Source organism: Halichoeres trimaculatus, unplaced genomic scaffold, assembly GCF_033239565.1.
Source record: "Halichoeres trimaculatus isolate MK-OKI-2021-1 unplaced genomic scaffold, fHalTri1.1 fHalTri1_scaffold_7, whole genome shotgun sequence".
Classification (NCBI taxonomy): Eukaryota; Metazoa; Chordata; class Actinopteri; order Labriformes; family Labridae; genus Halichoeres; species Halichoeres trimaculatus.
In genome coordinates, this window is record NW_027437185.1 from 38,159,736 (window position 1) to 38,176,701 (window position 16,966).

General features: G+C 36.8%; 1 protein-coding gene across 13 annotated transcripts in view; it reads right to left on the reverse strand.

Annotated features, from left to right (window-relative positions):
* The window catches only part of prom1a (prominin 1a), a 117,503-nt gene that overhangs the window by 50,935 nt on the left and 49,602 nt on the right, over positions 1–16,966 (reverse strand). For 8 of the 13 annotated variants that reach the window (XM_074673475.1, XM_074673480.1, XM_074673477.1 and 5 more), the window contains exons 2-4: positions 16,701–16,759; positions 16,209–16,235; positions 9,193–9,398 (exon numbers count right to left, since the gene is read on the reverse strand). In XM_074673475.1, coding sequence (XP_074529576.1) covers positions 9,193–9,398; positions 16,209–16,235; positions 16,701–16,759 — 292 coding nt within the window. The remainder of the gene's footprint in view (positions 1–9,192; positions 9,399–16,208; positions 16,236–16,700; positions 16,760–16,966) is intronic. The other 5 variants (XM_074673484.1, XM_074673478.1, XM_074673483.1 and 2 more) reach the window with 1 other exon arrangement.

Consider the following 16,966-nt stretch of genomic DNA (forward strand, 5'->3'; position numbering starts at 1 on the left):
CTTTTCTTAAAAGTACAAGTAAAATTATACTTTATTTGGAATAACAACATAAAAAGATTTTTTAAAACATAAAAAAATAAATAAATAAATAAATAAAAATAAATAAATAAAAAAATTTTTTTTAAAAAAAAGGGGGGGGCAGCAGAATCTCTTTTATTTCCTTATCTGACGAGTATTTCACTGGTTTCCTTTTAGGCATGATTATTTCTCTTTCTGTAAGACTGCTTGAGCTTCACCTGATAGCAATCTTGCTAGCTAACGTAGCTCTTAGCTGAAAAAAAGAATGTGCACAGTTGGTTAGCTAGTTAGCTAGCTAGCTATATGATGTAGCTTTAAGCAAAAAAAATAAAAAAAATTTAGGCAGCTAACAATTGCTAAGTTAAATGAACCTGAGCTATGAGTTACTCACTGTTTTGACATATTTTTTTTTGTACCGTGTGTAATTCATCATGTCTTTTGAATGTTCTTGTCTTGGTGGTATGTTTTTACCCCATGGGACTGCGGATGGAAACTAGCCTTGAGCTAAATCCGGCATATTTACAGCATTGTTGCCTGTTCATCAATATGCATTGTCCCATTCAAATAAAGAAATAAATTAAATTAAAATTAAACTAGCTGGGATGCCAGAGACACCAATCAAGAAGGAACAGTCAATACAGCAGTCCTGAGTGTTGTCACCCTTTAAATTAGGCAGTATTGCCTGATTTTATACGCTAACACTATCACCGGGTGGAATCCACCTAAAACTTAATTTACCCACTGTCACTATCGCTGGGTGAAAATCAGCCCAACATGTGCCCGGAGGAAAAAACTCTTAAGATGTCAAAGACGTTGCTGAAGCTGCCCAGGGACCCATGACACTCAGAAAAAAACACAACATAATGAAAATTAGGAATAAAAAACATGTTGGCACGGATGAAAATCACCCGTCGATTGTGTTCTTGGGTTAAATAAAAACAAAACAAAAAAATATGTGCATGTGCATGCACAGCTCTCACTGCTGATTGGCTGTTTCCCAAGCCATGGCTCTTTAGACAGAGTGAGTGAAGACGAAGAGGCACGGCTGCATCAAAGCCAAAACAACTCTGTTTTATTTTTTTTCACATCAGGCCGATGCTACATGCCTCCAAAAGACAAATATTGGCCCTGATAATCGGTCTTTCCCTAAACTGAACCCCAGATACGTTATGGGGGAAACAGTGTCAGTGTGAAGAAAATAAACTTTGAAGAAGAAACTGAAATAAAGAGCTGCAGAAGTCGTCTGATTTGACTGAAAATGAGGAAATAAAAACAGGGAGGCTGCAGCTTCTGACCCAGAATAAATCCACAGATCGTGAAGTGGATGCACACGTTTCCATCACTGCATAAAAAAACAAAACAAACATTTTTGGGTCGTTTAAGTCTGAGTTCAGGAGCGGTTCAGTAAATCCAGCTTCATTAACCCAAACATAAAACTATAACAACATAACAAATAACATTTTACTCATTACACCAAATCTCACGTCCTCTAAAGAGCCGTTTGAGCAGAGTGTAATCTGTGTTCGCATCATTTCTAAATCCATGTAAACAGTTAATTTCAGGCCTGTTAATCAGTTTATGTTTCTATAGATTTGCTCGTTTCTTTCACCTGATTTAACCTGGAGAAAACAGCTGCACTAACGAGGGAACGGCTTTAATCTGGCTCTGATGAAATTATCAGTGTTTATGTCGACGTCCTGATTGATTTTACTAAATGTTCTCGTCAGATTTACCCAGAAGCACAAACTGTTTTCAGTCTTTAACGTTAATATAACGTTAATAAAACTGTGGCTCAGAACGAGCTCGTGCTGAGATCCTCGTCCGCTCCGTGCGATGGATGTGATCAGACAAAGACAACAGGCCGCCTGAGCTGCAGCCAAAGCATTTAAGCATGAGTGCGTATTTCCAGCATGACTGGCATCTGTGTGAATCAAAGCCCAAACCCCCGAAGCGCCACTCCAACCCAGTAAACATCACTCAATCACGTTTACGACCCCGGCGCCGTGGAGCTTACTCTGCGGTTTGACCCTTCCACCTTCACGACAAAGAGAGATCTGAGAGGGAGACTGGCACGTTTCCACACACCAGACGGTTTCTGTCTGTAGATAAAAGATCTGAAAACGCTAATATGTCCTCACCGTGAGCGACTTTACACAGCCTGAGCAGCGAACACGCCGTCATCGCTCTCATTAAAGGTAAAAGGTCAAAGTCTGAGTCAGGGGGTCTGAAGATGCTGAGGACGGCGTGCAGAGAGACGCAGCAAACATCAGTCGACTCATCCACATGAGCCAAGTGGTGCTGGAGACAGACCGATATGTTTTTCTCAAGGTCGATACTGGTTATCAGTAGTCAAGGAGGCCGATAGCCGATATTTGGGCCGATATTCATCAACACTGAAAGTGAAAATATTGGTGTCACAATTTGGGATCATACAAACTCCAACGCTTAACTTTGTTTAAAGCCTTTAAGCATGTTTTTATTAAACAGATCCCAGGCTCAGCAGTTGTCTGATGAAGTTAAATAAAAACTTTAAAAAAGAATAAATAGCTCCCTAAAGTTTCCTACAGGAAGTCAAGTTTTCTACAAATGTCTCAGCGTGTCTCCAATCAGATGGAGCTGTGGGTGGGATGACGCTAGAGACAGAGAGGAGACAAAATAACACACACTGAAATTTAATTTCTTATCGACCGCCAGATTAAAAAAAAGGCAGATGCCGATATGCTTCAAAATGCTAAATATCGGCGCCAATAATCAGTCAATCCCTAATCTATACATCTGTACCCCAGTTATCTGTGGTTCCTGGATTAGAAATGTAAAAGATATTTCAGAATATATCCCCCTTTTCAGTTAATAAGGATGTAACAATAAACTCAACTCATAATTCGATAAGATTTGCGATCCTGGGTCAACAATGCAATTTTTTTTTTTAACAGAATGAGCTCACAGACAAAATATGACTGAAAAAGATTATTAAAGTATTCCTGCCACTGCAAAACACAAACCATGAAGTAAATGCAGACTTTAAAACACACATTCACACACATATATATTCAAAATTATAGAAACTACAGAATATATTTTCTCTTATTTAAAAAAAAAATGGAAAGAGAATTTCCTTTTCTCTGAGGTTGGTTAAAAACTGTGCAAAACAAAGTTTGTCTTTTTCTTAAAAGTGCAAGTGAAAATTATATTTTTATCTTGAATAACAAAAAATAATTTTTAAAAACTATTTAAAAAAAAACAAATCTATGGTGGCATATTACATTCACCCCCCCCCCCCCCCCCCCCCCAAAAAAAATAAAAAATAAAAAAATAAAAAAATAAAATAAAAATAAAATAAAAATAATAAATATATAAATAAAATAAAATAAATAAATAACAAATATAAATAAATAAATAATCAAATAAATAAAAAAAAATTAAAATAAAAGAATTAAATTAATTAATTAATTAATAAAACATCCTCCTTTTATGACATAACTATTTCATAAAAATCCTTTTTTTAAAATAATTTTTGATTTTCCTGTTTTTATGAAAAGGAATTTCTGAAAATATTTGATTGTTGTCTCGATTAAGAAAAATAAAACGTGTAACTGTTAATAAAAACTCATTAAAAAGCCTAATTTACCTGTATTGACCCCGAACCCCTGGTTAGCTGCAAAAACATGCAGCAACAAGTCATGCAGCAAAGCCTCATGGGAAATCCTGTTTTTACGAGATACTTTCTCATAAAACAGAAAATTCTAAGATCAATAAAAATCCAGTTTTTATGAAACAGTCATGTCGTTAAAAAGAAAAATTCTAGTGGATGCAATAAGCTACCGTACAAATTTCACATCAAAATAACTGAATGAATAAAACAAATCAACAAATTTCCTCAAATAAACAATCTCAGGTTTTATGTGCTCCTAGTTAAGGATTTACATGTTTTTTGTTTTTTTAAGGAAAAACATCTCTCTGCTGCCAAAAATGACCAAAACAGACGAGTGTAAGCGCGATGCATGCAGACAGTTTTTTTCTCAGGCCGCAGCATCATAGACTGTAAAAAAAACCAGATGTCATCTTGCTCGGCTTGAAGTGAGTTCTCCACAAAAACTGCTCCCCCTGGTGGCTGGCTGCAGTATAGGTAAAAAAATCCATCTCCCCAGTCATTCCAGATGGGCTGTGGTCAAACTTTAAAAAATTAATCCACCTGGTAGAAATGTTTCTCACGTCTGATTGTTGTGGTGATTTGAAGATATCATTTGGCTGTCTTGTATTCTAGTCCTTTTTTTCTGAAAAGTTTTGTTTTCATTAGTTATACGAGGTTAAAGATTAGATTAAAGCTGTTTTAATTTCTCCTTTGTGTCTGTCAGAAAGCACATCGTGTCCACGCTGGGTATTTTTGGTACATTTTCTCTTTTTTTTCTCATCCTGTGACATTTTATTGTTCCCGTCTCTACCTGGATGTCTTTCAGCTCTCCTAATCCCATTCTGACAGTTTTTGGAAATAACTACCACCCCTGCACCTCCTCTCTGCCTCCTCTGAGCCTGGCTGTCAGCTTCCTGCTGGTGTTAAAGCAGCTCAGGCCGGGGCCTGTGCTCATCCCTGTCCTGACTGTAATTGCTTCATTAGAGGCTGTGCAGCGGCCGGGCCTGGTAGCTGGGGAGATTTAATAAGCGCTCGGAGGATGTTCGGAGGATGCTCTCAGGCTGCGGCGTCTGGGCTCCCAGGATATTGCTTTGGAATTTCTAATAACCGGGCCGCGCTCCTACAAAGACAGAAAGTCAAAGAGCATCAGACTAACACACTCCTGGATGCCTCCGCTCCAGCACAAAAGGCGGACGCAGCTCTCCTCAGCCCTTTGTCTGCGGCTTCGTCCCCAGCGGCTACTCTTCTTCATCCGCCTGGACGACAAAACAGAGAGGATCCAGTTTCCTCTGGTCCGCTTTCTGAGAGACGAGTTTCACTGGGAGCAGGACAGACCAGTGATGTAACAGGCTTTGTAGAAAAACCACAAAGTAAACTTAAAGATTTATCCAAGACCTTTAAGATTTTTAGCTCTGGATGTCTGAGATTAAGACTTTAATAAACCCTGAAGCCTCTAATGAAAACATGAAGACCCTCAAACCACTTTCACCCCCAGAGCCCTCTGTGGGGAAAGATTTCCACTCCTGAATGTTTATTTTCTGACTTTGACTTAAGTTAGTGTGAAGCTTCAGCAGCAGGAGCGAGACGCGTCGACTCTGAATATTTTAAGGAAGGAACCGTCTTTTTTTAGCATAAATTACCACTTTATGTGTCAGGGCTGAGCCGCAGAGGAAGCAGCAGGAACAGCGACTCAAAAAGGGAACCTCTCAAATAAAAACTCTGAAATGTTGGAGGATATCCCTAATTTATGAGAGCAATGACTTTGGGGAAAAGTTCAACGACACAGTCCCAGATGAAGGGCGTTAAATCCAGGATGAAGGATTCAAACTTCCAGGTAAACCACAACAACGTGAAAAAAGTCACAATGCCGCACTGAGATAAAAACTTCAGATGATTTTAGCTTTTAGCTTAACCGTAATTAACTGTTTATTACAAAGTGTTGAAAATAATAGAATAATACTATTACCTACATGTTACTTTATTGTCATAAATTATTTTTTACCTCTAGGGTTTTTTTTTTTTTATTTGTAGTAAAAGGACAGACAGGTGTGGCTGTCTGGTGGTCATTTTAGAGTCAGAGAAAATTTACTTGCAGTTACATAAAGTGACCACTGAATGAAGCTCAAAGGAGAGTGGCAGCAGAGAGCACTCCACAGGCTGATGTGTAGCTCATAGACTGTTTATATGCTGTGTCAATTCAGGGGCTGCAGCCTACGAAGGCTGAGTTTGAAGACTGATTACATCACAGTGGTGATGGATGGATTTGGTGAATCCTCCTTATCCTACGCCTCACATATCCCAAAATGCATTGCGCGTGAACGCCGAGGGTGATGGACACGGCCTAACTCCCCAGAAGGAGTCCTGATTTATCCAGATGTGAAGGATTTCTGGCAACAACTATGTGATCGTATTTCTTAAACAAAGAAAATATTGTTTTACTGTGTAAAAATGTGTTGTTTGGACTCCTTTCAAGTATTAACAGTAAAAATAATTAAGTAATACTTTTTATTTATTATTTATTTAAAGGGAATTTTAAAAAAAACATTAAATCATTTCAGCAGCTTTTATTTTATTTATTTTATTTTATTTTATTTTATTTTATAACTTTATTTCATCTATCATCCCCAGCACTTGTTCAAATGTTGAAGATGTACGTTGTTGCCTTACTCTCATGGAAATGGTGGTTCTATACTCTATCAATAAAGATAATAATAATAATAATAATAATAATAATAATAATAATAATAATAATAATAATATAAATAATATAATAATAATAATATTTATAATAATAATAATAATAATAATAATAATAATAATAATAATAATATAACAATATTAGTAAAAATCATCCTGTTTTAAATGTGAGGTTTTGGTGTACGTGTGTTTAAAAGTAATGTAAGCCTGACAGGTGAGGGTGGCGCTGTGTTAAGTCGAGGGTGACAAACAGGAAATGCCTCGTAGACCAGACCGTCTCGGTTCAGTTCAGCCTTTGCGGTCTATGCAGGCTATGAAGGCCAGGTCCTCTGAAGGCTACAGTCTACCTCTGTAGGGGCTGCAGCCCCTGAATTCCTCTGTCACAGGCGCCGCCATTGTCAACCAGAGTCTGAGCAGTGGAGGCTTCGAGGGACTCAGAGATAATCTGAGAGGAGCTTGGTGATTACATTTTTTTTTTCTTTTGAGAGTCTAATCAATCTCTAAGAACGTCAACCGTCAAACGTGAGGTCAAACCTTGTTTTTAACCTCTAATAATTTATGAAAAAGAACTTTTCCAGAACAAAAGAGGACTTGAATACAATGCAGTCAAATAATATCTTCAAATCCTCACAGTATATGGATGAGAGAAACATTTCTACCAGGTGCATTAATTTTTTTAAGTTTGACCACAGCCCATCTGGAATGACTGGGGAGGCAGAGTTTTTGACCTATACTGCAGCCAGCCACCAGGGGGAGCAGTTTTTGTGGAGACCTCACTGAGGTGAGCAAGACAACGTCCAATTTTCCAGTCTATGGTGCAAGAAAAAAAAAGTTGCTGAACCAATTGAATCAGTCACAGTTTGGAAATGAAACCTGCTCCTAACTATTATCACTTAATATAAACAGAAATCCTCCTGTGTGAATACGTAGAGTAGATTTCCTGGTTGTATTTCTGAGTATGCATTTTAAAATGTGAAGCACTCATTGTCATGCAAACACAAAGCGTCTCTGTAAGTCTGATTGCTCTGAGAATCAACAGGCAGGAAGCAGTGGGAGGCTCCATCTATTCAGAGATTACAACAATCATCTAAAACGACTACAGTTTGAAAGACTGGGAATTAATTTGCAGCTCGGCTCGTTACATCTCCCCCAGGACAGAAAACTGGAGAAAGGATGGCTGAATACATCACAGAGCAAATGCAGCAGGTGAAGCTAAAGTTGCATAATGAGCTCCCTGCACAGCAAATTAAATCTTTATGAATAAACCCACAGCAGATAATTATGACAGGGCTTAAACTGAACACAAGGATGAAGGAAGCAGCTCCTCAGTTTCCTCAGTAGGACTGGTCTATATATAGCAAACAGAGGAGGGATGGGGGGGGAGGGGCAGGCTGATGACCGCGTGTTAATGTGTGTGTGAAACAGAAGCATGAGATGTCCAGCGAGGCGTGTGTGTGTGTGTGTGTGTGTGTGTAGCTGACTGGATGTGTGTCAGTGTGTGATGAGAAAAACTCAGATCTGAGCTGAAGCTTGAACTGGATTCCAGTGTATTTGTGCCTGCACACAGGAAACACTTCTGTTTACACCAAGGGTCTTCAACCTGCGGCTCTGGAGCCTCATGTGGCCCTTTCACTCCTTTACAGGGGCTTTACAAAATTTCATTGAAATAAAGATTTTTTATTTCTCTTACAGAGGGTATTGGTGATTAAAGACACTGACAAAAGATAAAACCATGTGTTAACATTTTGTTGAACTTAATATAGATCACTTCTTGAAATAAAGCTTTCAAATTTTGGGAATATTTTTGCAAATTTCAATTAATTTTGCCTTTTTAAGAAAACATTCAAATTTAGAAAAAAATGTTGATATTTTTTTAAGATTTTACAATTTTTTTTAATGTTTCCGAAATCATTTTTTTAAATTCCTGCAGTTTTTTTTCCTATTAATTAAATTCAATTTTTTAAAATGTGTTAATTTTTTTTAAATTTTACCTTTTTTTAAAAAAAATTAACACAAATTTGAATTTTTTTTTAATTTATTAAAATGTAAGATAATTTTTAAAACCAAAAAGATTTGAAAAGAATTTTGCAAAAATTTTGAATTTAATTTTTTTTTAAATCATTCAAATTTAGAAAAAAAAAATTTTTTTTAAGATTCTGCATTTTTTTTAAAATATTTGCAAAATCGTTGTTCTTACTCCTGCATTTTTTGCTTATCATTTGAATTCCATCTTTTAAAAAATGTTGAATTTTTTATTTTTTATTTTTTTGAAAACTTAGCAAATACTTGAAATCATATTTTTTAATTTTTTTGCAAATTTATGAAATTGAAGCAAATTTTTAAAATACAAAAACTTTAAAATAATTTTATAATTTATATTGGAATTTAAAAAAAGAAAATATTTTAACTTTTTTAAATTTCATACGTTTTGCAAATTTAAAATTTAAATTTTTCAATTTGAAAAAAATATATAATATATATATATATATATATATATATATATATATATATATATATATATATATATATATATATATATATATATATAAATATACATATTTGCAACGTCATTCAAAATAAAAAACTAAGACATCAAACGTTCAATTTTACAAACACAAAAAAATTTGAATTTAGAGAATTATTCACTAGATTTTTGCTATGTTATTTTTTTGTCTGTATTAAAAAAAAAGAGGAGATTTTGTTGCTCTCGAATGATTTTAATCCAGGTGACCTGAGGCTAAATGGCTCCGATAAAACTAAAGGTTGCAGATCCCTGGATAACACGCTGACACGCTCTGTGTGTGTGTGAGTGTGTGTGTGAGTGTGTGTGTGTGCGTCACACTCACGTGATGACCAGCGACGTGGAGAAGAGCAGAGTTCCCAGCAGGCCTCGCCGGCAGTCTGCGTTCTTCCTCTGGCGTTGGTGCATCTCGCCGCCACAGTTGTCACAGCAGCGGCACATGCAGAAGAAGAGGCCGGCTAGCGGCATGAGGATGGCGAAGAGCACGCCCACCGCCGCGCAAACTAGGAAGCCTATCTCGTAGTAGATGGCCTGGGGTCGGCATGGGAGGAATGAGAGGAGAGATGAGATGAAGACAGGAGAAATAATTCAGAGAAACAAAAGAGAGGAGGGAGATAAACAGGAGGATAAGATGAACAGAAAGAGGAGGATCAGGGGTCGTAGGGAGAAGAATTGGATAAGGAGCGTTTGGGGGTGAGGAGAGAAGAAAGGAGTGATTAAAGGGAGGACACGCCACACACAGAGGCTCTGCATGAAATGAGTAAAAGTCTAAAAATATCTGTGAGGATCCCACTGCTGGAAATGCTCTGTTTGTTTTTACAGAAGGGAATTATGGGTAAACAATAAACACATTGCGTAACACATGGTGCTGCACAATCCTCCGTTCCTCAATATCTGCAGCTAATTCAGTCATCGACGACTAAAACAGATCATTACCCAAACGCCAAGGCTCTCTGTCTCTGAGCAACCAGTGGGGTGAACGATAGCACTACACCACGAGCTGCCACAGACCACGGCAATATGCACAGAGGATATGAGGATCACAACACATGAGGGATGATGGGAAAACACTCAGAGGGCTCAGAGCCATTCACGTGGCGCTGTGGTGTTTTTCCCACTCTAATGAAGAGGGAGGGACGCCTTTCTAGAGAAAATCTGCTTCAAGAAGGATTTTCTACAGGACGGAGAGAAAAAATAGAATATAATAATAATTTTAAAGCAGAAAATGAAGGATTCATGAAAAATGTGTCTGGGATTATCTCTGTGCTCTGGCAGATTTCTGTACTTTGGCTTAAAATGGGATTTTAGTGACACAAAGTTTGATGAAAGTTTGTAATTCTAGGTTTAAAACTTCAGCTGAAAAAAAGAGACTCATTTAATGAATTAAAACATTAAATCTAATCTAACAGCCTTTACCTCTCTGACAGGTTAAGATCACTGACTCCTCCTGGTTCCAGGTTTTCTGTGTCAACAATTTTTAACTGAGTTTATAAGTGAATCAATATGAAAATGGTATCTCTGGACGTAACTAAACAGAAATAAGTAAAAATCACGCGCCATGTGATAATAATGTACTGTTTATTTTATTGACTGAAGTAGGCCATCTAGTGTCTTAAAGTGGTAATAACAGTCGTTTAAGTTGTTTGGAACCTTGTCGTAGTTGTGAGGCCACCATGAGTCTGCACCTAATTTTTCTTTGATTTGCCTGTGAGTATTTAACATTCGGAGTTTCTGTGATGAAAGTTGAAATTCTATTCTGAAGCTGAAGTTATACCGATGTATGCTAACCGCTAGCACATCAGTATACTAGGCCTTCTAGTGTCTTGAAGTGGTTTTAGCATTATTCTGAGTTGTTTGCAAAGACTAACTGTGATATGTTTCTGTGATGAAAGTTTATATTCTGACGTAAAATAAAGTTATACTGATGCATATCAAAGTAATTTCCCTTGTACGTTAGCATCAAGCTAGTGCTATTTTGTGTATAAAATAAAGCTACCTGTTGTGTCCAGAATTAATTTTAAAATCCTTTTGTTTGTGTTTAAGTTGCTCTCTGTCCCCAGAGACTTCATCGTTTTTATCCTTGTTTGATGTTTTGTTTTGTTATGTAATTTAATTGTGTATTTTTGTTTATTTGCCTGCAAAGCACCATGTAAACTTGTTTTCAGAAAGGTGTTATATAAAAAAAGTTTTATTATTATTATTATCATCATTATTATTATTATTATTACTATTATTATATCATTTTTGGTACCATCCTGTCAGAGAGTTATGCTCATTTCTTGGTGAGTTCAGTTCTTCAGTCAAACTTCAAGCTGAAAATCCGAAATTAGAGTTTCACTGGCAAACTGTTAGCTAACTGCTAAGCTAAGATAGCCGCAGCAGACTGGTAAACGTTACGTAGAGTCCTGCAGCTCCTGCAGAAGATGGTTAAACATAAAGGCTAAAGATGTGAATGGACTGAAAAACTTCTCAACGATTCTTAACAGAAACTGTTTTTCCTGCCCATCTTTTCCTCTTATTGCAACTGTTTTAATTGATTCTTTTGCTTTTGTGACTGATTGATTTGTGCTTTTTGGCATTATTGTTCATATGATGTGTCTGTGATCTCAACAACATAAAAAATGAACGGAACCTCAATGTTTTTTTCCAGAATAAATAAAGTTTTGAACTTAGTTTAATGTATTTTTTCCATAGACTATATATATAGTGGACAGCGTGGCTCCACAATTTATCATTGTACGGTTACGGTCTCAGGCCAGATTCTGTGCAGTAGAGACTGTGAGGGATTCTGGGAGAATCTGAGTGGAGCTGGGTGACAAAAATAATAATTTTTTTTTTTTTCTTTGGAGAGTCTAATCACTTCTTGACTCTACCTCCAGACATATTTTACAATCCCTGAAAAAAATACACGAGAACATCAGCTGTCAATCATCGTTAAACGTTACGTTAAGCCTCGTTTTTAACCTCTAATAACTAATGAAAACAAAACTTTTCAGAAAAAAGAGGACTTGGATACAAGACAGCCAAATGATATCTTCAAATCACCACAACAATCAGACGTGAGAAACATTTCTACCAGGTGGATTAATTTTTAAAGTTTGACCACAGCCCATCTGGAATGACTGGGGAGATGGATTTTTAACCTATACTGCAGCCAGCCACCAGGGGGAGCAGTTTTTATGGAGACCTCACTTCGAGGATGTCTATGATTTTTCCCTAAACCCTCACCAAGAGCACTGCTGGGTGTGTTGCAGTAAACTCATTTATGAACCAGAGCCTCAACGTTTTCTATCAGTTTTTAAACAGAGACACTTTTTAGAGAGCATGGAAAGAAAATTTACAAATCAGCTGTTGTTTTATACATCATACAATTGTTGTTAGAAAAATGGGTAAATTTGGGGTTAAAAGGTCAGAGGGTAAAACGTTAGAGGGGCTGGAGTGAGGTCAGAAAGTTAAGAGCTTGTGTAGGGACAGTTGGGTTAAAGTGTTTGGGTGAAGCTAGCTAACACAGGACTGAGCAGAGGAATGCTGACTGTAGAGACTGTAATAATAATCATAATAATAATGATAATAATTAGGAAAAATGACTGTGACTCGTTGTGATCTCTTATGAATTGTGTCTGGATCATTACAGGAGCCAAACTGCTGTTGCTGTAAGCTTCTTTGTGGAGTTTCTCCTCCTCTCGTCACGTATCACATCGCTCCTTGTTAATCTGCTGCCATCTTCAGCGCTCCCAGCACAGGATTGGGAATCGTCGAAATTGAAAAGGGGATTGTTAATTCCCACGCCGTACGTAACGTGTCACAATAATGTTTAATAGCTCCTTGTTATGAAAGGATCAAAGCAGGCCTGCTAACGCCGCCTCTGAATGGACGGACTGATTCGCACTAATCTTAATCGTCGCTGACCCGCGTTTCTTCAGAGACCTGCAGCTGTTCAACATGCAGGGTGCAAAGGATGGAGCCTATTCTTCTCTGATTCAGCTGGAAATGTCTGTGCAAACTTATAAACCTTCAGGCTTTGAGTGTAATCCTGCTTCTTTAAGCTGCCGGCTGTTTCAGAAACACACTTCACCAAACGCAGAGTGAAACATTTGGTGGTACTCTTTCTGACCTTTAGGGATGAAACATGGGAAGAGCAGATCTCAGAGTTTGGGGGATGAAGTCAGGCAGGAAATATAAATAAAGGAGGTAAACTGGGCTGAACCCGTGAATCCTCATTCTGCTCGCGGCCTGTGTTTATCGGGTGAAGTTTCTCCAAAAAAAGGTCAGTAATGTTTCATTTTTTACAAACACCACCCATAAACCGCCCGGAGCGCTCTCTATTTTAAGGTTTTGGCTTTGTCTTGGCACGTGCCCAAAAGAAAGAGGTGACCTTCCAATCAGAACACATCGGGCGAGGAGGTGGCGGCGTGTCTGAGCGGAGAAGACGAGCAATTTTTTAAGTTTAATCAGATTTAATCAAGACAGCCACGAGGCATGAAGTGTTGTGATGCGAGACGCTCAGAGTCTATTAGCTAAATGTCTCGGTTATACAAGCAGCTGTGGATGAATAACCCTCGTGTTTTTGTGTTTTTTATGCTTCCTGTTTTCAGTCTTTGCTCTGACTCTTGGTGTTGAGTTAATCAGATTTGACGGATCTATGGAAGAACTAAACATTATCAAAATGTGTTTGTAGCTTTCATTAGAGAAAAAGTCATAACTTAAGTTCTGAAAACAAACAGTTAAATTCAACATAGAAAACCAGAGAATCCGCATATCTCCGAAATTTATCCTGGAAACTCCAGAGCAAACTCTAATCTCCAGTCACAATTTTATAAAAATGATTTAACTTTGGGTGTAATTTTGTTTTAAGTAAGGAGCAACATCCAGTTTAGAAATGTGAAGCCTCTGCTGAAGGTCTAAAAGTTGCTGTTCATTGAGGATCTGCTTAAAAACAAAAGAAATTGGCTAGAAAATTGGTTGAAACTATAATAATAACTATAATTATAATATTAAATATACTTGTAATAAAAAACAATTTTTGGAATTTTTTGTTTCATATAATTAATAATGATGTAAATAATATTATAATTCCAATATAATTATTAAATAATGTATTATTTAATAATAATAATAATAATAATAATAATAATAATAATAATAATAATAGTAATAACAATAATAATAATAATAATAATAATAATAAATTTTATTATTATTTAAAATATCTAAAATAATAATAATAACAATAAACAAGTAATTTATTTCTCATTCAGTTGGCAGACATATTGCTACTTGTAACAGCAATTCAGACTATAATTATTATATTTATAATAATAATTATAATAATTAACATTACAAAATTAATAATAATGTTAATAATTAACATTACAAAATTAATAATAATGTTAATAATTAACATTACAAAATTAATAATAATAATAATAATAATAATAATAATAATAATAATAATAATAATAATAATAATAATAATAATAATTATTATTATTATTATTATTATTATTATTATTATTATTTATAATTATAATAATAATTATATTATAATTATAATTATTTTAATAGTTATAATTATTATTTTCATTAAAATAACAATGATAATAATTTAAGGACATTTTCTCTTATTCAATTGGCAGATTTTTTTTACTTGTTACAGTAATTCAGACCTCATTTAAGTCTCGAAATAACTTGAAATCTGACATTTTTACTGGACTGCTCAGGTGAATGTGGCGCAGATCAAGTTTAAAAAGACGTTTTTTAGTGAAAATAAGACATTAACACTCGATAAGATTCTTTTTTTTTTCAGTGTATGTACAGTCCTTCTTTTCTGTTTTGTTTTCATCGGGCGTTAAAACTTGTTTTTCTTCCTGCAGTCTCATGTGGAGTAATTGATTATTTAGACCCAACCTTTTTAAAAATGAACCTTCAGGTATCGAGAAGCAGCGTGTGGGGCATGATATCGATCCAGCCAGCAGGAGGCGTCACTTAAAGCTGAAGGTGACGCCCCCCTGTGGAGACCACCAGCCTGGGGCTGCAGCTGAGCTCCGTGAGTCTGCGACAACTTTGGTTTTAGGGAGCGACAAACAACAACGCCGGCCTCGCACAGCAGGGGGTGGGAACATTTTCAGGGAACAAAAGCAGCATCATCAGATCTGAGGAGCTTGTGTTTTCTGACCATGACGACCAGAATCAGAGAAGTCTGTATTCACCAAGTATTTTTAAAAGAAGAGCAGCAATTTGACTCTTTACTCTGGCTGTACAGACAATTATAGGTAAACATTAAAAATCACAATTAATTGCAGAGATAAAGTAAGAAGAAGTTAACTTTTGTGCTGAAAAAGTCTAAATATTTAGGTTTCAGAGTAGAATGACGACTGGGACGATTTCATTTTTATTAAGAGCCAGATGTCTGAAAACTGGGCTCTGTGATACTTGACTGCTTTTGCAGCTTTTCTTCACATTAGATTTTAACACAGCTCTGTGTGACTGTGTAAAATGTTAAAAACACTTTGAGTGTTAACTTTGTCACAGGGAAAATGTCTTAACTTAGGGATAAAAACTTGGTATTTTCCTGCTTTTGATAAGTTGTTTTTCACCCTATGAGTGTATTAATGTGTTATCAGCAGCTGTTGTGTTTAAACCAAAATTCAGGAGGAAAATCTGCTCAGTCTGTTTTTATTTCAACTCATGGTAAAGCAAAAAAAAAACAAAAAAAAAAACAGAGACGTTTTGTTGAGTGTATATCTTCAGAGAGCCGTCTGACGCTCCTTTAGAAACTGATGTTTACTACGAAACGCTCTGAAGCTGCAGAATATGTGTCAGTGGTTTAGGTCAGCGACGAGGATTTATAGTACGGCGAGTTCTGCAAATGTCAGCGTACAAAAGACCGTCTGTGTGTGTGTGTTTGAGTGTGTGTGTGTTTATTCATGTGCCAATCATCCTGGCTGTGGGTTGGTGGACAGCAGAGGTTGCTGACCAACTGTTACAAACCCTGTCACACTGAATTCCTCTGTCTTACTGAGGATATTCAGAGCCATGAGTTTAAGTCCTCCTCAATAATCCAGTCAGCATTACTGCTCCTCTGTGGATACCTACGTTAGGACGTGTCTGAGATAAAACAGGGAGTACGGCTGGGTGGGATGGCAGGGTGAAAGTCATACGGCTGCACAATCACTCAGAAACTCCAGTGATTAAATTAAACACAGCTATTCAACCAGAAAGTCTGAAACAGAGTTAAAATCTGAGCCTGGATTGTGCAGCCCTGATGACCGGGGACAGGAGCATGATGGGACAGGAGGGAGGGATGGGTTTGCACGGTTAGATCCAGTGTGCAGACTTTACCTGAAGCGTCAGCACTATATTCTCTGGCTGAGGGAGGCCAGAGCAGATCAGATGGAGAGCATGCAGAAGACGAAGGCAGCGCAGCGTCAAAGAAAGAGCAAAGCCACAGAACAAAAAACATGTGGATGAAACAGAACAACCCAAAAGAGAAATCAAACAAGTCCAAACCGGCGTGCATATCCACCAAGCTGCATATTGTGACGCCACACAAAGACAGGAAACGCTCTGAACAAACTGAACTTTCTCTGAGTTTCCTTCAGATCAGAGGGGCTGAGAAAGAGCTGGAGAAAGTCTGTGATTTACAAACCTGTTCCTCATAAAACCTCAAATCATGGTTACCGTTACCGTTACTTTCTGAGGTTTCTGCAAAACTATGGCTGGATGGGAAAAGGTTGGCACTCAAAGTTTATATTTTTAAGAAAAGAAGAACAAACTTGCATTAAAATGAAGAAATGGGAACAACAACAACAACAGGACTGATCTGAAGTTTACCTTTTGGTATTCTGTCTGAATGGCTCCAAATTTGTCCTTTGCCAGTCGGACGATAAGATCTGCAACAAAACACAGAGAAGAAACCTCATGAATTCTTTTTTTCAAACAACAAACAAAAAACAAATGAATCTAAATGATGAAAGTTTGCATCCATGCTCGACATACAGTGGGGAAAATAAGTATTGAACACATCAACTTTTTATTTCCAAAGCTGCAATTCAAACAAAATTTCTCCCAGACATTGGTATAAACTCAAATAATCCACA